Source organism: Oncorhynchus nerka, linkage group LG2 (genome assembly GCF_034236695.1).
Source record: "Oncorhynchus nerka isolate Pitt River linkage group LG2, Oner_Uvic_2.0, whole genome shotgun sequence".
In the NCBI taxonomy this organism is placed as follows: domain Eukaryota; kingdom Metazoa; phylum Chordata; class Actinopteri; order Salmoniformes; family Salmonidae; genus Oncorhynchus; species Oncorhynchus nerka.
The window spans coordinates 92,651,393-92,676,353 of record NC_088397.1 but is presented as its reverse complement, the minus strand read 5'-3'; the positions used below and the strand labels follow the sequence as shown (position 1 = coordinate 92,676,353).

The 24,961-nt window shown below is 41.8% G+C and overlaps 1 protein-coding gene across 1 annotated transcript; it reads right to left on the bottom strand.

The window, feature by feature from the left end:
- Positions 1-20,196: 20,196 nt before the first annotated feature.
- Positions 20,197-20,856, bottom strand: LOC115116399 (uncharacterized). Its single transcript, XM_029644892.2, has one exon. The coding sequence runs from the start codon at positions 20,854-20,856 to the stop codon at positions 20,197-20,199; it is 660 nt and encodes a 219-aa protein (XP_029500752.2).
- Positions 20,857-24,961: the final 4,105 nt, after the last annotated feature.

The following is a 24,961-nucleotide window of genomic DNA, read 5'->3' as shown; positions in this document are numbered from 1 at the left end:
TACTGAGTCAGGTAACCAACTGTACAGTACTGAGTCAGGTAAACCACTGTACAGTACTGAGTCAGGTAAACCACTGTACAGTACGGAGTCAGGTAAACCACCAAATGTACAGTACTGAGTCAGGTAAACAACTGTACAGTACTGAGTCAGGTAAACCACTGTACAGTACTGAGTCAGGTAAACCACTGTACAGTACTGAGTCAGGTAACCAACTGTACAGTACTGAGTCAGGTAACCAACTGTACAGTACTGAGTCAGGTAAACAACTGTACAGTACTGAGTCAGGTAACCAACTGTACAGTACTGAGTCAGGTAACCAACTGTACAGTACTGAGTCAGGTAAACAACTGTACAGTAATGAGTCAGGTAAACCTCCAACTGTACAGTACTGAGTCAGGTAAACAACTGGACAGTACTGAGTCAGGTAAACAACTGTACATTACTGAGTCAGGTAAACAACTGTACAGTACTGAGTCAGGTAACCAACTGTACCGTACTGAGTCGGGTAAACCACTGTACAGTACTGAGGCAGGTAAAACACTGTACAGTACTGAGTTAGGTAAACCACTGTACAGTACTGAGTCAGGTAAACCACTGTACAGTACTGAGTCAGGTAACCAACTGTACAGTACTGAGTCAGGTAAACAACTGTACAGTACTGAGTCAGGTAACCAACTGTACCGTACTGAGTCGGGTAAACCACTGTACAATACTGAGTCAGGTAAACCAATGTACAGTACTGAGTCATTTAACCGACTGTACAGTACTGAGTCAGGTAAACCACTGTACAGTACTGAGTCAGGTAAACAACTGTACAGTACTGAGTCAGGTAAACAACTGTACAGTACTGAGTCAGGTAAACCTCCAACTGTACAGTACTGAGTCAGGTAAACAACTGTACAGTACTGAGTCAGGTAAACAACTGTACAGTACTGAGTCAGGTAAACAACTGTACAGTACTGAGTCAGGTAAACCACTGTACAGTACTGAGTCAGGTAAACCACCAACTGTACAGTACTGAGTCAGGTAAACAACTGTACATTACTGAGTCAGGTAAACCTCCAACTGTACAGTACTGAGTCAGGTAAACAACTGTACATTACTGAGTCAGGTAAACAACTGTACAGTACTGAGTCAGGTAAACCACTGTACAGTACTGAGTCAGGTAAACCACCAAATGTACAGTACTGAGTCAGGTAACCAACTGTACAGTACTGAGTCAGGTAAACCACTGTACAGTACTGAGTCAGGTAAACCACTGTACAGTACGGAGTCAGGTAAACCACCAAATGTACAGTACTGAGTCAGGTAACCAATTGTACAGTACTGAGTCAGGTAAACCACTGTACAGTACTGAGTCAGGTAACCAACTGTACCGTACTGAGTCGGGTAAACCACTGTACAGTACTGAGGCAGGTAAAACACTGTACAGTACTGAGTCAGGTAAACCACTGTACAGTACTGAGTCAGGTAAACCACTGTACAGTACTGAGTCAGGTAACCAACTGTACAGTACTGAGTCAGGTAAACAACTGTACAGTACTGAGTCAGGTAACCAACTGTACCGTACTGAGTCGGGTAAACCACTGTACAATACTGAGTCAGGTAAACCAATGTACAGTACTGAGTCATTTAACCGACTGTACAGTACTGAGTCAGGTAAACCACTGTACAGTACTGAGTCAGGTAAACAACTGTACAGTACTGAGTCAGGTAAACAACTGTACAGTACTGAGTCAGGTAAACCTCAACTGTACAGTACTGAGTCAGGTAAACAACTGTACAGTACTGAGTCAGGTAAACAACTGTACAGTACTGAGTCAGGTAAACAACTGTACAGTACTGAGTCAGGTAAACAACTGTACAGTACTGAGTCAGGTAAACCACTGTACAGTACTGAGTCAGGTAAACCACCAACTGTACAGTACTGAGTCAGGTAAACAACTGTACATTACTGAGTCAGGTAAACCTCCAACTGTACAGTACTGAGTCAGGTAAACAACTGTACATTACTGAGTCAGGTAAACAACTGTACAGTACTGAGTCAGGTAAACCACTGTACAGTACTGAGTCAGGTAAACCACCAAATGTACAGTACTGAGTCAGGTAACCAACTGTACAGTACTGAGTCAGGTAAACCACTGTACAGTACTGAGTCAGGTAAACCACTGTACAGTACGGAGTCAGGTAAACCACCAAATGTACAGTACTGAGTCAGGTAAACAACTGTACAGTACTGAGTCAGGTAAACCACTGTACAGTACTGAGTCAGGTAAACCACTGTACAGTACTGAGTCAGGTAACCAACTGTACAGTACTGAGTCAGGTAACCAACTGTACAGTACTGAGTCAGGTAAACAACTGTACAGTACTGAGTCAGGTAACCAACTGTACAGTACTGAGTCAGGTAACCAACTGTACAGTACTGAGTCAGGTAAACAACTGTACAGTAATGAGTCAGGTAAACCTCCAACTGTACAGTACTGAGTCAGGTAAACAACTGGACAGTACTGAGTCAGGTAAACAACTGTACATTACTGAGTCAGGTAAACAACTGTACAGTACTGAGTCAGGTAAACAACTGTACCGTACTGAGTCAGGTAAACCACCAACTGTACAGTTCTGAGTCAGGTAAACCTCCAACTGTACAGTACTCCACACGCTCCAGGGGACTCAGGTAAACCACCAAGGCTTTGTGTCATTTAAATTCTGAATGACAGGATGGAGAATGACGACTTCATATTTAAAAACTATGCAAGAAGTCAAATCCAGGATCAAATCCAGGATTCCCAAGAGGCTTTTGGACCAGGATGTAATGGTGGTGTTTCATAAGGATAGTGAGGGTGATAGAGTTTATTTATTTTTATTTAACTAGGCAAGTCAGTTAAGACCAAATTCTTATTTACAATGACAGCCCCACCCCGGCCAAACCCTAACACTGGGCCAATTGTGCGCCGCCCTATGGGACTCCCAATCACAGACGGATGTGATACAGCCTGGAATCGAACCAAGGTCTGTAGTGATGCCTCGGCACTGAGATGCAGTGCTTTAGAAGTTAATTTGCAATTTGAATGCACTATAACCATGCATTGTGCCATAGACCTTTGTGCCACTCGGGAACCCCAGTAGGAGCTAGACTGTGTCTTGCCTGGCAGAGACACTGGCAACACCTCAGTACCCCTCAACCCTCTAGGTCAGGCTTCATAAAAGTATCATGCTCATCCACTGTTGGGAAGGAGGTCTGGAGAGGTTTTAAGTTTCATGATGCCAACAGAGAGAATCCTGCTGAGAATAACGGCTATGATGCCAGTCTGCAGCTCTTTCTAAAGGATGGAAAGGCCTGCTGTAACGGTATTCCTGTGGTGAAGTAGAGGCGGACCAAAAAGCAGCGTGGTTATATTGATTCATGTTTAATAAAAAAAGATAAACACGAACATTACAAAACAATAAACGTGGAAAACCAAAAATCTGGTGCAAAACACAGAGACAGGAACAATCACCCACAAACACACAGTGAAACCCAGGCTACCTAAGTATGATTCTCAATCAGAGACAACTAATGTCACCTGCCTCTGATTGAGAACCATACTAGGCCGAAACATAGAAATACCCCAAAACAAAGAAAAACTATCTTAGACTGCCCACCCAACTCACGCCCTGACCATACTAAATAAATACAAAACAAAGGAAATAAAGGTCAGAACGTGACACCTGCGCTCGCCTGTATGTGACAAAGTCCTTCACTGACTGGAAGGAGAAGTTAAATAACTCCTGGGTTGGGTTCAACTCTTCCTTTAATAAATCCATGCTCACCTATAATACCTGGCAATGGCCAGTGTCTTTTCCTAAAGAAATACAATCAGATTTTGGAGGGCTTAGCTGAATATAACGTCTATATCTAGTATAGTCATCACTCATCACTGATTTTATGCTGTAGAGTAGATCCAGTGAAATAGCCCTACTATGCCTTGTGAGAGAGTTGTGCTCAGACAAATCATATCATAAAGGGATTATAGATGAGCTGTGACAGTAGGAATTGACAGAGAAATCACCCTGTCATGTACAATGCATCAACAATTTACACAATAATACATTTTTTTACATGTTTTAGTGTTAGCATTTTGTTGTACATTATTTGGTTCTTAGATGTGCTTCTTCTGCCTTTCAGTTTTATGTATTATTACACTGTTTCATATTGATTACGCAACGTTGATAATGTAGCTGATAACAGACTGTGTTATTACCTCGTCAGTGTTTGTTTCATTTCTGCACCCTGCTTGTACTTTTTATTGATTGATTTTGCTCATCTGTGTGAAATGTGAAAGAAAGAGAGCCAGTTCTCGCTATCTGGTCAATCAAATGGGGGGAAAAAATAAACACTTGTGAACAGTCTTTTTGACTCATCCTCAACATAATGAAAAGCTGACTGGTTCTGGAGCTGGTCAATGCAGATTTATTGAATTCAGTCAATGAAATTGTTCAATTTTGAGCTTGACGCTTTTGCCGATGAGTTTCAAGTATTTACATACTGTAACAGACAAGATTTTTAAAGAAGCCACCCAAAGACAAACAAACAAACAAGTAAACAAACACACACACAGAGCAATGACTACAGCCTCAACGGTGGTTATGATTAGCATTAGCATAGCATGCATTAATAATCTAAATGCTGCATTCACCTTTCTATATCACTTCAGATATTATGATTAGCATTAGCATAGCATGCATTAATAATCTAAACGCTGCATTCACCTTTCTAGATCACTTCAGATATTATGATTAGCATTAGCATAGCATGCATTAATAATCTAAACGCTGCATTCACCTTTCTAGATCACTTCAGATATTATGATTAGCATTAGCATAGCATGCATTAATAATCTAAACGCTGCATTCACCTTTCTAGATCACTTCAGATATTATGATTAGCATTAGCATAGCATGCATTAATAATCTAAACGCTGCATTCACCTTTCTAGATCACTTCAGATATTATGATTAGCATTAGCATAGCATGCATTAATAATCTAAACGCTGCATTCACCTTTCTAGATCACTTCAGATATTATGATTAGCATTAGCATAGCATGCATTAATAATCTAAATGCTGCATTCTCCTTTCTAGATCACTTCAGATATTATGATATGTGAAGTGAAATAGAATGATATAACATCTCTGGAGAGACCATTCTGGGGGATTGTGTGTAGATTGATTCAAGAAAAAACAAAGAATTTAATCAATTTTGAGAATAAATCTGTAACTTAACAACATGTAGAAAAAAGTGAAAGGGTCTGAATACTTTCTGAATGCACTGTAACCAGATACATAAACAGCCATCTATGGTCTAGCTACCGCTATACTCACCATCATTAGGGACCAACCTATTCCACATGGTAGGGTACTAGGGTCCTTTTGGCAGAGCACGCCATCCATAGTTGGCTGTTCATCCTGCTGGAAACATGCATTGTCGAACCAGAGCCAAGGCATGGTCAATCCGTATAGGACCTTTTCAATCTCAAATGGCAGTGATCCTTTGGCACGTGTTGGGGGCGATGAAACAACAAAGCCCCATTCAATGAAAGGAAGTGGAGTGGGCGGCGGAGCGATTTGCATGTAGAGCTTGGCAAAAGGGGGCATGAATTGTTGACATCCAAACTCATTGTGATGCACTCAGGTTACAAACTAGGTTTTAGACGAGACTTCTTGACCAACATTTTCAACATTATTATTACAATTTGTAGTCAATTTTGACATTAGAATACATGTTTCTGACTCATATCGATTAGTTGGTTTTTAGGGGCAGTAGTTCATTAAGTGAAATATTAGCTTGATCTAGAGTTCATTACAGTATGGCAAATCTAATTAAGTTAATTTGCAATAATAGTGTTTCACGTGATTTTTGAATGACTACCTCATCTCCATATACCCCAACACATACAAGTATCTGTAAGGTCCCTCAGTCAAGTAGTGCATTTCAAACACAGTTTCAACCACAAAGACCAGGGAGATTTTGCAATGCCTCGCAACGAAGGGCACCTATTGGTAGATGGGTAAAAATATATATATAACAGACATTGAATATCCCTTTGAGCATGGTGAAGTTATTAATTACACTTTGGATGGTGTATCAATACACCCAGTCACTAGAGAGATACAATCGTCCTTCTCTCTCATTGGCCGGAGAGGAAGGAAACCCTTCAGGGATTTCACCATGAAGCCAAATGGTGACTTTATTACTGCTACAGAGTTTAATGGCTGTTATAAGAAAAATATGGGGATGGATCAACAACATTGTAGTTACTCCACAATACTGACCTAAATGACAGAGTGAAAAGAAGGAAGCCAGTACTGAATACAACATATTCCATAACATGCATCCTGTTTGCACGAAAGTAAACTTGCAAAAAAAATAATCTAAGAAATAGCTTTTTTTTGTACTGAATAGAAAGCATTATGTTTGGGGCAAATCCAACTGAAGACATCACTGAGTACTACTATTCTTAAGATGGTCGCTGAATCATGTTATGGGTATTCTGGAAATCATTAAGGACTGGGGTCTTTCTATATACTAGCATACCAGTGAGGATTTCCTACACTGGACAACTTGTTACAGCTGTTGACAAGTCATTGATAATAATCTGCCAAATTTTGTCATGTCATTACAAAAGGGGATCATAGCTATATTCAAGAGTTTAACCATTTCAAATTCACGAGATTAACCATTTCTCATGGTTGGTGTCTTGACGTACTTGTCCAAAATCATGTTACATAAAACATTACTTTTCCATCCTTGTATTTATGGCAGTGTAAGTTGTCCTTAAATCCAGGGGCGCAACTTCGGTTTTAGAAGTGGGGGGGGACATCATTTCATTTTTTAAATTATTTCTGTCGGATTAACAGGGCATGGTCGTAAAGCACACCGTTGCCTCATTTTGTATCACATTCCAATAACCAAACTGGGGGGGACAAAAATGCAATTTCAGAATGTGTGGGGGGGGGGGGGGGGCATTTCCCCCCGTCCCCAATGAAAGTTGCGCCCCTGGTTATATCATATAAGAATCGTTACTCCCTGTAAGAATCCTGGATCTAGCTGTCCGTTTTTTGTATAGAGATATCAGAAATGGATTATAACTGCTGGAAATGCTGCTGCAAGGCCAGTAGGAGGCACTCTTTATTTTGGTCTAAAAAATACTGTATATGCCAATGCCCCTGGGCAGTGATTGGGGACATTGCCCTGTGTAAGGTGTTTTCTTTCGGATGGGATGTTAAACGTCTGTCCTGACTCTCTGTCATCACTGAAGATCCCATGGCACTTATCGTAAGAGTAAGGGTGTTAACCCCGGTGTCCTGGCTAAATTCCCAATCTGGTCCTCATACCATCATGGTCAACTAATCATCCCCAACTTCAAAACGGCTCATTCACCCCCCCCCCCCCCTCTGTAACTGTTCCCCGGGTCGTTGCTGAGAATGTGCTCTCAGTCAACTTACCTGGTAAAATAATAACAATTGTTCAGCAGTCTTATGGCTTGGGGTTATTTGTACTTGTATTTACTAAGGATCCCTATTAGCTGCTGCCAAAACAGCAGCTGCTCTTCCCGGTATAAGCTGTTTTGGAGCCTTTTTGTCCCAGACTTGGCGCTCGATACAGCATGCCGTGCGGTGGCAGAGAGAACAGTTTATGACTTGGGTGGCTGGAGTGCTTGACAATTTTTGGGGGCCTTCCTCTCACACCACCTGGTATAGAGGTCCTGGATGGCAGGAACCTCAGCACCATACGCACTACCCAGTTTTTCCTGGATCCACGTTGAATATAATAATTGATGTTGATAGTCTGTTGTTTCCTGCTTGATTTACAGCAAGTTCTCGTTAGATTTTAACAGAGAAAGCATCAAGGTAATGAGTTGATGTTTTCATATGTTTTCTTGCCTTGGATTGGAGACCTACTCTTCTGTGCATAGTTTGTGTAGGATAGACTATTGTGCAACACCCGACGCTATTCTTATAAATGTTTCTGGATATGATGACAACAAATGACATGGTCTACTCGGCTTCTCGATATGATCTGGTAATAAAATATCATGACAAATACCTTTTGTTTCCCTTGTTAGAATGTTTTAACACTGGTGCAGAGGAACAGAATGGTGTACCAATTCATAAAGATCCATCCAAACGCTATGGAGTTTTAAGATAAACCACAAGAAGTGTTTAATGGACAAAATGCTTTAAAACTGCACCAGCTTAAAGAAAGGATCATTGTTTCATTGAATGTTACTATTGGTTCAATTAGATTCCTTCTACGGTTTACTCCCTATTGATGAGATGTATTTGGTTCAATTAGATTCCTTCTACGGTTTACTCCCTATTGATGAGATGTATTTGGTTCAATTAGATTCCTTCTACGGTTTACTCCCTATTGATGAGATGTATTTGGTTTACTCCCTATTGATGAGATGTATTTGGTTCAATTAGATTCCTTCTACGGTTTACTCCCTATTGATGAGATGTATTTGAGAGTTTTTCTATATTTTTTTGAGTTTTTCTGTGTTATAATCGTATGTATATTTTGTTTTCATGTATTTTCATGAGGACCACAATAGAAATACGTGATCATATCAAATGTAGTTGTACTGCCATTGATAAAATATTGTTCAACTATTTTAGCTGAACAACATACCAGTGTTTATGTTTTATTTAGTTATAGTCTTAAAACACTTTTTAGTCTTTTTCAGGCAACTAAAACTACAACAGCCAGTCTAGTTTTAGTCGCAGATATTTGTTGTCACATAATAGTCAGTGCATTTTTTTCTATATATTAACCTGTTGCTTCTACTCGAGATGCTTGCGTCCCAACTAGAGCTCTGGAAATGCAAATGCGCTACGCTAAATGCTAATAGTATTAGTTAAAACTCAAAAGTTCATTAAAATACACATGCAGGGTATCGAATTAAAGCTACACTCGTTGTGAATCCAGGCAACAAGTCAGATTTTTAAAATGCTTTTCGGCGAAAGCATGAGAAGCTATTATCTGATAGCATGTAACACCCAAAAAGACCCACAGGGGACGTAAACAAAATAATTAGCATTTCGGCGTTACACAAACCGCACAATAAAATAGAAAACATTCATTACCTTTCACCATCTTCTTTGTTGGCACTCCTAGATGTCCCATAAACACTATTTGGGTCTTTATTTCGATTAAATCGGTCCATATAAAGCCTAGATATCGTTATACGTAGACTGTGTGATAAACGAAAAAAACATCGTTTCAAAACGTAACGTCATTTTTTTAAATTCAAAAAGTCGACGATAAACTTTCACAAAACACTTCGAAATACGTTTGTAATGCAACTTTAGGTATTAGTAAACGTTAATAAGCGATAAAATTCATCAGGAGGCGATGTAAAGATCATTAGCTGTCCGTCTGGAAAAATGTCCGGCTAGAAACTCAACGAAAATATCAGGTCCTAGACCATAGGAGATACGGTGCCCTGCATGTGCTTGACCAAGAAAAAACTCGAAGGGAAATGACAAGACTCTAGACACCGTGTGGAAGCTGTAGGTACTGCAACCTCAGTCAATTAGTTGTGGTTCACCTTTATCAATGGGTTCAAGTAGCGCATGGATATATTTTCCCATTTTCAGTGATCAGTTTTTCCTGTGCTTTTTCGATGTAAATGCCGTTCTGGTAAAGCCACAGCAGTGATTTAACCAGTTTTATAAACGTCTGAGTGTTTTCTATCCACACAGACTAAGCAAATGCATATACTATATTCCTGGCATGAGTAGCAGGGCGCTGAAATGTTGCGCGATTTTTAACAGAATGTTCAAAAAAGTAGAGGGTCGACTTAAGAGGTTAAATAATGAATATTTAGGCTACTTCTAACTTCCATCATGTGAACATCCAGGTAACCTTGTGTTCAGAGAGTATTCACACCCTTCACTTATTCCACACGTTGTTACTGCCTGAATTCAAAACGGATGAAACAGATGTTTTTCTCTCAGCCTCGATGACAAAGTGACAACATGTTTTTAGACATTTTTGCACATTTATTGAAAATAATAAACAGAAACATCATATTTTACGCAAATGAACTTAATTAGATTTGCCATACCGTAATGAACTTCAGATCAAGCTATTATTTCACTTAATGAACTACTGCCCCTAAAAACCAACTAATCGATATGAGTCAGAAACATGTATTCTAATGTCAAAATTGACTACAAATTGTAATAATAGTGTTGAAAATGTTGGTCAAGAGTCTTGTCTAAAACCTAGTTTGTAACCTGAGTGCATCACAATGAGTTTGGATGTCAACAATTCATGCCCCCTTTTGCCAAGCTCTACATGCAAATCGCTCCGCCGCCCACTCCACTTCCTTTCATTGAATGGGGCTTTGTTGTTTCATCGCCCCCAACACGTGCCAAAGGATCACTGCCATTTGAGATTGAAAAGGTCCTATACGGATTGACCATGCCTTGGCTCTGGTTCGACAATGCATGTTTCCAGCAGGATGAACAGCCAACTATGGATGGCGTGCTCTGCCAAAAGGACCCTAGTACCCTACCATGTGGAATAGGTTGGTCCCTAATGATGGTGAGTATAGCGGTAGCTAGACCATAGATGGCTGTTTATGTATCTTGTTACAGAGCATTCAGAAAGTATTCAGACCCTTTCACTTTTTCTACATGTTGTTACGTTACAGACTTATTCCCAAAATTGATTAAATTTTTTGTTTTTTCTTGAATCAATCTACACACAATCCCCCAGAATGGTCTCTCCAGAGATGTTATATCATTCTATTTCACTTCACATATCATAATATCTGAAGTGATCTAGAAAGGTGAATGTAGCATTTAGATTATTAATGCATGCTATGCTAATGCTAATCATAATATCTGAAGTGATCTAGAAAGGTGAATGCAGCATTTAGATTATTAATGCATGCTATGCTAATGCTAATCATAATATCTGAAGTGATCTAGAAAGGAGAATGCAGCATTTAGATTATTAATGCATGCTATGCTAATGCTAATCATAATATCTGAAGTGATCTAGAAAGGTGAATGCAGCGGTTAGATTATTAATGCATGCTATGCTAATGCTGATCATAATATCTGAAGTGATCTCAACCACACTGCACACTGCCCTAACCCACCTGGACAAGAGGAATACCTATGTGAGAATGCTGTTCATCGACTACAGCTCGGCATTCAACACCATAGTACCCTCCAAGCTCGTCATCAAGCTCGAGACCCTGGGTCTCGACCCCGCCCTGTGCAACTGGGTACTGGACTTCCTGACGGGCCGCCCCCAGGTGGTGAGGGTAGGCAACAACATCTCCTCCCCGCTGATCCTCAACACGGGGGCCCCACAAGGGTGCGTTCTGAGCCCTCTCCTGTACTCCCTGTTCACCCACGACTGCGTGGCCACGCACGCCTCCAACTCAATCATCAAGTTTGCGGACGACACAACAGTGGTAGGCTTGATTACCAACAACGACGAGACGGCCTACAGGGAGGAGGTGAGGGCCCTCGGAGTGTGGTGTCAGGAAAATAACCTCACACTCAACGTCAACAAAACTAAGGAGATGATTGTGGACTTCAGGAAACAGCAGAAGGAACACCCCCCTATCCACATCGATGGAACAGTAGTGGAGAGGGTAGCAAGTTTTAAGTTCCTCGGCATACACATCACAGACAAACTGAATTGGTCCACTCACACTGACAGCGTCGTGAAGAAGGCGCAGCAGCGCCTCTTCAACCTCAGGAGGCTGAAGAAATTCGGCTTGTCACCAAAAGCACTCACAAACTTCTACAGATGCACAATCGAGAGCATCCTGGCGGGCTGTATCACCGCCTGGTACGGCAACTGCTCCGCCCTCAACCGTAAGGCTCTCCAGAGGGTAGTGAGGTCTGCACAACGCATCACCGGGGGCAAACTACCTGCCCTCCAGGACACCTACACCACCCGATGTTACAGGAAGGCCATAAAGATCATCAAGGACATCAACCACCTGAACCACTGCCTGTTCACCCCGCTATCATCCAGAAGGCGAGGTCAGTACAGGTGCATCAAAGCTGGGACTGAGAGACTGAAAAACAGCTTCTATCTCAAGGCTATCAGACTGTTAAACAGCCACCATTGAGTGGCTGCTGCCAACACACTGTCATTGACACTGACCCAACTCCAGCCACTTTAATAATGGGAATTGATGGGAAATGATGTAAATATATCACTAGCCACTTTAAACAATGCTACCTTATATAATGTTACTTACCCTACATTATTCATCTCATATGCATACGTATATACTGTACTCTACATCATCGACTGCATCCTTATGTAATACATGTATCACTAGCCACTTTAACTATGCCACTTTGTTTACTTTGTCTACATACTCATCTCATATGTATATACTGTACTCGATACCATCTACTGTATGCTGCTCTGTATCATCACTCACTCATATATCCTTATGTACATATTCTTTATCCCCTTACACTGTGTATAAGACAGTAGTTTTAGAATTGTTAGTTAGATTACTTGTTGGTTATCACTGCATTGTCGGAACTAGAAGCACAAGCATTTCGCTACACTCGCATTAACATCTGCTAACCATGTGTATGTGACAAATAAAAATTTGATTTGATTTGATTTGATTTGATCTAGAAAGGTGAATGCAGCGTTTAGATTATTAATGCATGCTATGCAATGCTAATCATAACCACCGTTGAGGCTGTAGTCATTGCTCTGTGTGTGTGTTTGTTTACTTGTTTGTTTGTTTGTCTTTGGGTGGCTTCTTTAAAAATCTTGTCTGTTACAGTATGTAAATACTTGAAACTCATCGGCAAAAGCGTCAAGCTCAAAATTGAACAATTTCATTGACTGAATTCAATAAATCTGCATTGACCAGCTCCAGAACCAGTCATTATGTTGAGGATGAGTCAAACTTGACTGGTCACAAGTGTTTATTTTTCCCCCCATTTGATTGACCAGATAGCGAGAACTGGCTCTCTTTTTTTCACATTTCACACAGATGAGCAAAATCAATCAATAAAAAGTACAAGCAGGGTGCAGAAATGAAACAAACACTGACGAGGTAATAACACAGTCCGTTATCAGCTACATTATCAACGTTGCGTAATCACTATGAAACAGTATAATAATACATACAACTGAAAGGCAGAAGAAGCACATCTAAGAACCAAATAATGTACAACACAACGCCAACACTAAAACATGTACATAACTGTATTGTTGTGTAAAGTGTTGATGCATTGTACATGACAAGGTGATTTCTACTGTCACAGCTCATCTATAATCCCTTTATGATATGATTTGTCTGAGCACAACTCTCTCACAAGGCATAGTAGGGCTATTTCACTGGATCTACTCTGCAGCATAAATCAGACCGGGACCACAGGAGCGATGACTATACTAGATATAGATGTTATATTCAGCTAAGCCCTCCAAAATCTGATTGTATTTCTTTAGGAAAAGACACTGCCCATTGCCAGGTATTATAGGTGAGCATGGATTTATTAAGGGAAGAGTTGAACCCAACCCAGGAGTTATTTAACTTCTCCTTCCAGTCAGTGAAGGACTTCGTCACATACAGGCGAGCGCAGGCCTTTCCATCCTTTACGAAGAGCTGCAGACTGGCATCATAGCCGTTATTATCAGCAGGATTCTCTCTGTTGGCATCATGAAACTTAAAACCTCTCCAGATCTCCTTCCCCACAGTGGATGAGCATGATACTTTCCTGAAGCCTGACCTAGAGGGTTGAGGGGTACTGAGGTGTTGCCAGTGTCTCTACCAGGCAAGACACAGTGTAGCTCACTCCTACTGGGGTTCCCGAGTGGCACAAAGGACTAAGGCACAATGCATGGTTATAGTGCATTCAGATTGCAAATTAACTTCTAAAGCACTGCATCTCAGTGCTGAGGCATCACTACAGACCTTGGTTCAATTCCAGGCTGTATCACATCCGTCTGTGATTGGGAGTCCCATACGCACAATTGGCCCAGTGTTAGGGTTTGGTCGGGGTGGGGCTGTCATTGTAAATAAGAATTTGTTCTTAACTGACTTGCCTAGTTAAATAAAAATAAATCAACTCTATCACCATCACTATCCTTATGAAACACCACCATTACATCCTGGTCCAAAAGCCTCTTGGGGATCCAGATGATCCTGGCTTTTACTTCTTGCGTAGTTTTAAAATATGAAGTCGTCATTCTCCATCCTATCATTCAGAATTTAAATGACACAAAGCCTTGGTGGTTTACCTGAGTCCCGTGGAGCGTGTGGAGTACTGTACAGTTGGAGGTTCACCTGACTCAGAACTGTACAGTTGGTGGTTTACCTGACTCAGTACTGTACAGTTGTTTACCTGACTCAGTACAGTTGGTGGTTTACCTGACTCAGTACTGTACAGTTGGTTACCTGACTCAGTACTGTACAGTTGGAGGTTCACCTGACTCAGTACTGTACAGTTGGTGGTTTACCTGACTCAGTACTGTACAGTTGTTTACCTGACTCAGTACAGTTGGTGGTTTACCTGACTCAGTACTGTACAGTTGGTGGTTTACCTGACTCAGTACTGTACAGTTGTTTACCTGACTCAGTACAGTTGGTGGTTTACCTGACTCAGTACTGTACAGTTGGTTACCTGACTCAGTAGTGTACAGTTGGTGGTTTACCTGACTCAGTACTGTACAGTTGGAGGTTCACCTGACTCAGTACTGTACAGTTGGAGGTTCACCTGACTCAGTACTGTACAGTTGGTGGTTCACCTGACTCAGAACTGTACAGTTGTTTACCTGACTCAGTACTGTACAGTTGTTTACCTGACTCAGTAGTGTACAGTTGGTGGTTTACCTGACTCAGTACTGTACAGTTGGTTACCTGACTCAGTACTGTACAGTGGTTTACCTGACTCAGTCCTGTACATTTGCCAGTAAAAGTGTCAGACCAGGTGTCCTGCTTCAAACTTTTTTTCATTAATCACTTCTTTATATGGAGTTTCACCTCCGGTAAAGGTTGAGGGCATTTGAATTTCTCTTAGGAGGTTGACATCCACGCAGTATGTATAGCTTGGATCACAGCTTCTCCCTCCTGTACTCATCTGGGTGATAATGCTGTGTGATGTAGACTTCACTAAGTGCTGACTGAACTCTGACCCTGTTACTCTGTAGTCATCTGGGTGATAATGCTGTGTGATGTAGACTTCACTAAGTGCTGACTGAACTCTGACCCTGTTACTCTGTAGTCATCTGGGTGATAATGCTGTGTGATGTAGACCTCACTAAGTGCTGACTGAACTCTGACCCTGTTACTCTGTAGTCATCTGGGTGATAATGCTGTGTGATGTAGACCTCACTAAGTGCTGACTGAACTCTGACCCTGTTACTCTGTAGTCATCTGGGTGATAATGCTGTGTGATGTAGACCTCACTAAGTGCTGACTGAACTCTGACCCTGTTACTCTGTACTCATCTGGGTGATAATGCTGTGTGATGTAGACCTCACTAAGTGCTGACTGAACTCTGACCCTGTTACTCTGTAGTCATCTGGGTGATAATGCTGTGTGATGTAGACTTCACTAAGTGCTGACTGAACTCTGACCCTGTTACTCTGTACTCATCTGGGTGATAATGCTGTGTGATGTAGACCTCACTAAGTGCTGACTGAACTCTGACCCTGTTACTCTGTAGTCATCTGGGTGATAATGCTGTGTGATGTAGACCTCACTAAGTGCTGACTGAACTCTGACCCTGTTACTCTGTAGTCATCTGGGTGATAATGCTGTGTGATGTAGACCTCACTAAGTGCTGACTGAACTCTGACCCTGTTACTCTGTAGTCATCTGGGTGATAATGCTGTGTGATGTAGACCTCACTAAGTGCTGACTGAACTCTGACCCTGTAGTCATCTGGGTGATAATGCTGTGTGATGTAGACCGCACTAAGTGCTGACTGAACTCTGACCCTGTTACTCTGTAGTCATCTGGGTGATAATGCTGTGTGATGTAGACCTCACTAAGTGCTGACTGAACTCTGACCCTGTTACTCTGTAGTCATCTGGGTGATAATGCTGTGTGATGTAGACCTCACTAAGTGCTGACTGAACTCTGACCCTGTTACTCTGTAGTCATCTGGGTGATAATGCTGTGTGATGTAGACCTCACTAAGTGCTGACTGAACTCTGACCCTGTAGTCATCTGGGTGATAATGCTGTGTGATGTAGACCTCACTAAGTGCTGACTGAACTCTGACCCTGTTACTATGTAGTCATCTGGGTGATAATGCTGTGTGATGAGACCTCACTAAGTGCTGACTGAACTCTGACCCTGTTACTCTGTCTGAACTCCTCGATGTCGCCATGAGGTGAAGAACATTCCAGTGACATCTTCAGGATGTAACGTTATTGTGATTTCTATTTCCTCCTGCAGAAATCCCTAGTGGGGAATAACTTCCTCTTTCAGTGGACAAATGATCTAGTGAGGAGTATCTTCCTCTTTCAGGGGACAAATTATCTAGTGAGGAGTAACTTCCTCTTTCAGGTGACAAATGATCTAGTGAGGAGTAACTTCCTCTTTCAGGGGACAAATGATCTAGTGAGGAGTAACTTCCTCTTTCAGGGGACAAATTATCTAGTGAGTGGTAACTTCCTCTTAAAGGGGACACATTCCCTAGTGAGTGGTAACTTCCTCTTAAAGGGGACACATTCCCTAGTGAGGAGTAACTTCCTCTTAAAGGGGACACATTCCCTAGTGACTAGTAACTTCCTCTTAAAGGGGACACATTCCCTTGTGAGTGGTAACTTCCTCTTAAAGGGGACACATTCCCTAGTGAGGAGTAACTTCCTCTTAAAGGGGACACATTCCCTAGTGAGTGGTAACTTCCTCTTTCAGGGGACACATTCCCTAGTGACTGGTAACTTCCTCTTAAAGGGGACACATTCCCTAGTGAGTGGTAACTTCCTCTTAAAGGGGACACATTCCCTAGTGACTAGTAACTTCCTCTTAAAGGGGACACATTCCCTAGTGAGTAGTAACTTCCTCTTAAAGGGGACACATTCCCTAGTGAGTGGTAACTTCCTCTTAAAGGGGACACATTCCCTAGTGAGTGGTAACTTCCTCTTAAAGGGGACACATTCCCTAGTGAGGAGTAACTTCCTCTTAAAGGGGACACATTCCCTAGTGAGTGGTAAGTTCCTCTTAAAGGGGACACATTCCCTAGTGAGTGGTAACTTCCTCTTAAAGGGGACACATTCCCTAGTGAGTGGTAACTTCCTCTTAAAGGGGACACATTCCCTAGTGAGTGGTAACTTCCTCTTTCAGGGGACACATTCCCTAGTGACTAGTAACTTCCTCTTAAAGGGGACACATTCCCTAGTGAGTGGTAACTTCCTCTTTCAGGGGACAAGTTTTCTAGTGAGGAGTAACTTCCTCTTTCAGGGGACAAATGTTCAAGTGAGGAGTAACTTCAGCTTTCTGGCAACAGAAAAGGTAACAGAAGGGATCTTTCAGGGCAATAATGTCCATATAAATAAATGCCATAGTCTCCCCTAGTTGGATCAAAATCCATTTTCATGTTGCCATTGTTTTCAACATTCATGTCGTTGGCTAGCCACTGGAGCCTCATCAGTTCATGTTGCCATTGTTTTCAACATTCATGTCGTTGGCTAGCCACTGGAGCCTCATCAGTTCATGTTGCCATTGTTTTCAACATTCATGTCGTTGGCTAGCCACTGGAGCCTCATCAGTTCATGTTGCCATTGTTTTCAACATTCATGTCGTTGGTTAGCCACTGGAGCCTCATCAGTTCATGTTGCCATTGTTTTCAACATTCATGTCGTTGGCCACTGGAGCCTCATCAGCCACTGGAGCCTCATCAGTTCATGTTGCCATTGTTTTCAACATTCATGTTGTTGGCTAGCCACTGGAGCCTCATCAGTTCATGTTGCCATTGTTTTCAACATTCATGTCGTTGGCTAGCCACTGGAGCCTCATCAGTTCATGTTGTGGAGAGGCGTGGCCAAACTCTGTCTTTGAGATCATTTATTGAGGTAATGGTTACAGTGTATTGGCATTTATAGGGCATAATGAGGCCAGAGACAAAAGCAGGATGAAACAACCTAGGAAACTTTGCCCACTTATGGCCAACCTAAGTCAGAGCAACAATTGTGTCAATGTTTGTACCTTCAGGAATGTTTACATTTTTTATCTGTCATTTATTTCTAGTGTTTGACAATACATTAAACGTGTTCAGGAACATAGTTAAACCACTAGATATGAAACTGTTAGGTCTAAAAAAAAAATGAAATTATGTTATGTTCTTAGGTTTAAAACGTATTCATGCAGTCCTGTGTGTGTGTTTGTGTTTGTGTACAGTATATTTGACATTTCGCAGATGGTTCCATCCTTCATAATACCTTACATTAATATGAAAACTGACTGACTATGGACATTAGTCAACGATCAGCGTGACCGGCTAACATTATCTCATCCTTCCACTCAGACCATCTTCTAAGTGCTCAAGATTATTTGGTTTTCACAGCTTTTTATTGTGTTTTCACTTCAATTTCCTCAATAGTTTATTGAGGACAGATTCTTTATATTTTTCTTTTGACACTCTGCACAGATTAGCAATTCAAATCCATCAATATAAAGGACAAGCAGGGTGCAGAAATGATAAACAAAAATGGACGGAGACAATTACACAATTAGATATCAATGATAATATCAATGACATATGTAATCAATACGAAACAGGATGAAAACTCCCATAGATAATAGTCCATTAATAATAAGCAGAGGATGGGCATGTAAGAACCTGGCTAAACACAATGGACAAAAGCATGTAACTGTAAAAAGTTGTGTGCTTTAAATTGCTGATGTATGTACCTCCCAAGGTGGAGTGCGTGCCTTTTCACCCCCAGATTTCTCCAGCATGAATCGGGCCTGGACCCCAGGAGACATGGGCATACTAGACCTGTACACATAGACGTCATACTCAGGTATATCTTTCCAATCTGAGCGGCTTTCCTCAGAAAACTTCACAGCCCATTGCCATTGGGAGGTATTATATTCATTGCTGTTGTTTTTTTCTGAAGAGTAAAACCCAACCCAGGAGTTATTAAACTTCTCCTTCCAGTCAGTGAAGGAATTTTTCACATACAGGCGAGCGCAGGCCTTTCCATCCTTTACGAAGAGCTGCGAAGAGGCTTATAGCCGCTTATATAAACAGGAATCTCTCTGTTGGCATCATGAATCTCAGGACTCCTATGTATTTCCTCCCAAGATGTGTTGTAATTCCCGCATAATTGAAAAGGACACATTGATTTGTGCGGATGAAACCTGGCCTGGTGACCAGAGTTGAGGGGAACTGAGGTGTCAAAGGAACCAGAGGCACCATCTATGACTGAGGAAAAGTCTAGCATGTCCGTACTGTCATTGTTCTTATAAAGCGCCCAAATCACACCCTTGTCCAAAAGCCTCCTGGGGATACCACTGAAGGTAATCCTGGCACCTCCTCTATTTGTGGTTTTCACCGCAAGCTTTATCGATTTAGTTTCATCATCCTCGCTCGCTGGTCACCATAGCATCTCCCACCTGTAGCACACGCTCCAGCAGGTATATCTCTCTAGTCACCCCCAAAACCAATTCTTTCTTTGGCCGCCTCTCCTTCCAGTTCTCTGCTGCCAATGACTGGAACGAACTACAAAAATCTCTTAAATTGGAAACACTTCTCTCCCTCACTAGCTTTAAACACCAACTGTCAGAGCATCTTACAGATTACTGCACCTGTACATAGCCCACCTATAATTTAGCCCAAACAACTACCTCTTTCCTAACTGTATTTAATTTATTTATTTATTTTGCTCCTTTGCACCCCATTATTTTTATTTCTACTTTGCACATTCTTCCATTGCAATACTACCATTCCAGTGTTTTACTTGCTATATTGTATTTACTTTGCCACCATGGCCTTTTTTGCCTTTACCTCCCTTCTCACCTAATTTGCTCACATTGTATATAGACTTGTTTTTTTTTTTTACTGTATTATTGACTGTATGTTTGTTTTACTCCATGTGTAACTCTGTGTCGTTGTATGTGTCGAACTGCTTTGCTTTATCTTGGCCAGGTCGCAATTGTAAATGAGAACTTGTTCTCAACTTGCTTACCTGGTTAAATAAAGGTGAAATAAAATAAATAAAAAAAAAAATCCTGCATGTGATGCTGGCTTTCCATGGTAATAAACACTTGCTGTATGAATGAGACCTTGGGACGTGTCAAGTACAATGCAATTGCCAAAAGAAGTGCCAGCCCAGGTGTGTGTCCCCAGATGTTCTCCACACTGTTGTCGTTGATCTCTACATTGTGTATACGTTGAATTACATCTCGTGTAATGGTTGGGAGAACTTGGATTTGTGTTAAGAGGCTGAAACTGACAGGGTATGTATTGTCTGGATCATAGACACTTCCTCTGTTTTCATTTGGTGGGTAATGCTGAGTGATGTAGACCTCATCTACTATGAACTGATTGGATCCTTCCTCCCTAACTCTGATAATGACTCTGTCCCTGTTTCTCTCAGGTAACCATGAGTTGTAGAAGCTTTGAGTGACATAATCAGGAAGTGCCGTAGCGCCATTATAGTTGTAATTTCCATCAATATTCCCTAATGAGTAGTAACTACCACTTTCAGAGGGCAGAAAAGGTAATGGGCGGGGTCTGTCAGCGTTTCCATAGAAATTAAAGCCATAGTCTCCCCTAGTTGGGTTGAAATTGAGTCTCATGTTGCCGTTGTTGTCAGTGTGAATGTTGTTGGCTAGCCAGTGGAGCAGCATCAGGCCAGGAAAAGTGTGGCCAAACTCTATGCCCCTGAGGTCATGTATTGAAATAAGGGTTTGTTTGATATTGGATACTGAATCCAGAGACATAAACAGGATGAAACAACCTAGGAAGCCCTTTCAACCCATGGCCAACCTAAGACAAACATTTGCATCTTTAGTAAAAACTGGACACATTCATTCAGAAATAGATTCCCATTTCTAGTGGTTGGCAATAAGATAAATATTTTCAGCATCCAAAAAACAAAATATTGCCCTTGAACAGCAATGACAGGGGTTCACAGGATGACAGAAAATACAAAAGATCAGATGATAACAAAGCAAGTACTCTATCATGTAGGAATGATCTTCCTTTACGTGCAATCAGTGAAAGCATTGCCATGTTTATCTCTCAATACAAGAAGGATGATGCAAGTGAAGTGTAGTCTAGTGCTGTATGTTGGTTCTCTTTGAATGCAGTAGGTAATCATTGTTAAAGTCATTACTTAATGGTTTGAGTTCATACAGAAATATACATTTATAAATATATATATATATATACAGTGGGGAGAACAAGTATTTGATACACTGCCGATTCTGCAGGGTTTCCTACTTACAAAGCAGGTAGAGGTCTGTCATTTTTATCATAGGTACACTTCAACTGTGAGAGACGGAATCTGAAACAAAAATCCAGAAAATCATATTGATTGATTTTTAAGTAATTAATTAGCATTTTATTGCATGACATACGTATTTGATACATCAGAAAAGCATAACTTAATATTTGGTACAGAAACCTTTGTTTGCAATTACAGAGATCATACGTTTCCTGAAGTTCTTGACCAGGTTTGCATACACTGCAGCAGGGATTTTGACCCATTCCTCCATACAGACCTTCTCCAGATCCTTCAGGTTTCGGGGCTGTCTCTGGGCTCCCTCCAAAGATTTTCTATTGGGTTCAGGTCTGGAGACTGGCTAGGCCACTCCATTACCTTGAGATGCTTCTTACGGAGCCACTCCTTAGTTGCCCTGGCTGTGTGTTTCAGGTCGTTGTCATGCTGGAAGACCCAGCCACGACCCATCTTCAATGCTCTTACTGAGGGAAGGAGGTTGTTGGCCAAGATCTCGCAATACATGGCCCCATCCATCCTCCCCTCAATACGGTGCAGTCATCCTGTCCCCTTTGCAGAAAAGCATCCGCAAAGAATGATGTTTCCACCTCCATGCTTCACGGTTGGGATGGTGTTCTTGGGGTTGTACTCATCCTTCGTCTTCCTCCAAACACGGCGAGTGGAGTTTAGACCAAAAAGCTCTATTTTTTTCTCATCAGACCACATGACCTTCTCCCATTCCTCCTCTGGGTCATCCAGATGGTCATTGGCAAACTTCAGTCGGGCCTGGACATGCGCTGGCTTGAGCAGGGGGACCTTGCGTGCGCTGCAGGATTTTAATCCATTGAAGGCGTAGTGTGTTACTAATGGTTTTCTTTGAGACTGTGGTCCCAGTTCTCTTCAGGTCATTGACCAGGTCGTGCCATGTAGTTCTGGGCTGATCACTCACCTTCCTCATGATCATTGATGCCCCATGAGGTGAGATCTTGCATGCGGCCTCAGACCGAGGGTGACTGACGGTCATCTTGAACTTCTTCCATTTTCTAATAATTGTGCCAACAGTTGTTGCCTTCTCACGAAGATGCTTGCCTATTGTATTAAATCGGCAGTGTATCAAATACTTGTTCTCCCCACTGTATAAATACACTGACTGCACAAGAGGCAGGCCTTCCGGTTTCTCATTTTCCTGAATAAAAAATCCCCATGTTCAGACAATGTGTGATTTTATGTGATAATAAAGATATTCTACTCTTAATATTTCACATTGTCAGCATAATTTAAATCTAACATTAATTTGCATGAGACAAAGTCCACTAAAAGTTCTAGAGCTGCACCATGGAATTTTTTATTTTATTTTTTATTTTGCCTTCATTTAACCAGGTAGGCAAGTTGAGAACAAGTCCTCATTTACAATTGCGACCTGGCCAAGATAAAGCAAAGCAGTTTGACACATACAACAACACAGAGTTACACATGGAGTAAAACAGACATACAGTCAATAATATGGTAGAAAAATAAGTTTATATACAATTTGAGCAAGTGAGGTGAGATAAGGGAGGTAAAGGCAAAAAAAGGCCATGGTGGCGAAGTAAATACAATATAGCAAGTAAAACACTGGAATGGTTGATTTGCAGTGGAAGAATGTGCAAAGTAGAGATAGAAATAATGGGGTGCAAAGGAGCAAAATAAAAATAAATACAGTAGGGAAAGAGGTAGTTGTTTGGGCTAAATTATAGATGGGCTATGTACAGGTGCAGTAATCTGTGAGTTGCTCTGACAGCTGATGCTTAAAGCTAGTGAGGGAGATAAGTGTTTCCAGTTTCAGAGATTTTTGTAGTTCTTTCCAGTCATTGGCAGCAGAGAACTGGAAGGAGAGGCGGCTAAAGGAAGAATTGGTTTTGGGGGTGAACAGAGAGATATACCTGCTGGAGCGCGTGCTACAGGTGGGTGCTGCTATGGTGACCAACGAGCTGAGGTAAGGGGGGACTTTACCTAGCAGGGTCTTGTAGATGAACTGGAGCCAGTGGGGTTGGCGACGAGTATGAAGTGAGGGCCAGCCAACGAGAGCATACAGGTCGCAGTGGTGGGTAATATATGGGGCTTTGGGGACAAAACGGATGGCACTGTGATAGACTGCATCCAATTTATTGAGTAGGGTATTGGAGGCTATTTTTTAAATGACATCGCCGAAGTCGAGGATTGGTAGGATGGTCAGTTTTACAAGGGTATGTTTGGCATCATGAGTGAAGGATGCTTTGTTGCGAAATAGGAAGCCAATTCTAGATTTAACTTTGGATTGGAGTTGTTTGATATGAGTATGGAAGGAGAGTTTACAGTCTAACCAGACACCTAGGTATTTGTAGTTGTCCACATATTCTAAGTCAGAGCCGTCCAGAGTAGTGATGTTGGACAGGCGGGCAGGTGCAGGCAGCGATCGGTTGAAGAGCATTCATTTAGTTTTACTTGTATTTAAGAGCAATTGGAGGCCACGGAAGGAGAGATGGATCAGAGACTCACCAGCAGCAAGAGCGAAATCATTGATGTATACAGAGAAGAGAGTCGGTCCTAGAATTGAACCCTGTGTTACAACAGACCCTCCGATTTGACACACCAACCTCTATCAGAGAAGTAGTTGGTGAACCAGGCGAGGCAATCATTTGAGAAACCAAGGCTGTCAATTCTGCCGATGAGGATGTGGTGACTGACAGAGTCGAAAGCCTTGGCCAGGTCAATGAATACGGCTGCACAGTATTGTTTCTTATCGATGGTGGTTAAGATATCGTTTAGGACCTTGAGTGTGGCTTAGGTGCACCTATGACCAGCTCTGAAACCAGATGGCATAGCGGAGAAGATATGGTGGGATTCAAAATGTCAGTAATCTGTTTGTTGACTTGGCTTTTGAAGACCTTAGAAAGGCAGGGTAGGATAGATTTAGGTCTGTAGCAGTTTGGGTCAAGAGTGTCCCCCCCTTTGAAGAGGGGGATGACCGCAGCTGCTTTCCAATCGTTGGGAATCTCAGACATCACGAAAGAGAGGTTGAACAGGCGGGTAATAGGGGTGGCAACAATTTCGGCAGATCATTTTAGAAAGAAAGGGTCCAGATTGTCTAGCCCGGCTGATTTGTAGGGGTCCAGATTTTGCAGCTCTTTCAGAACATCAACTCACTGGATTTGGGAGAAGGCGAAATGGGGAAGGCTTGGGCGAGGTGCTGTAGGTGTGCAGTGTTGTTGACCGAGGTAGCCAGGTGGAAATGAAATTGTCAATTATGGTGGTTTTATCAGTGGGGACAGTGTTTCCTATATTCACTGCAGTGGGTAGCTGGGAGTAGGTGTTCTTATTCTCCATGGACTTTACAGTGTCCCATAACGTTTTTGAGTTTGTGTTGCAGGAAGCAAATTTCTGCATGAAAAAGCTAGCCTTGGCTTTTCTAACTGCCTGTGTATATTGTTCTAGCTTTCCTGAAAAGTTGCATATCATGGGGGCTGTTCGATGCTAATGCAGAACGCCATAGG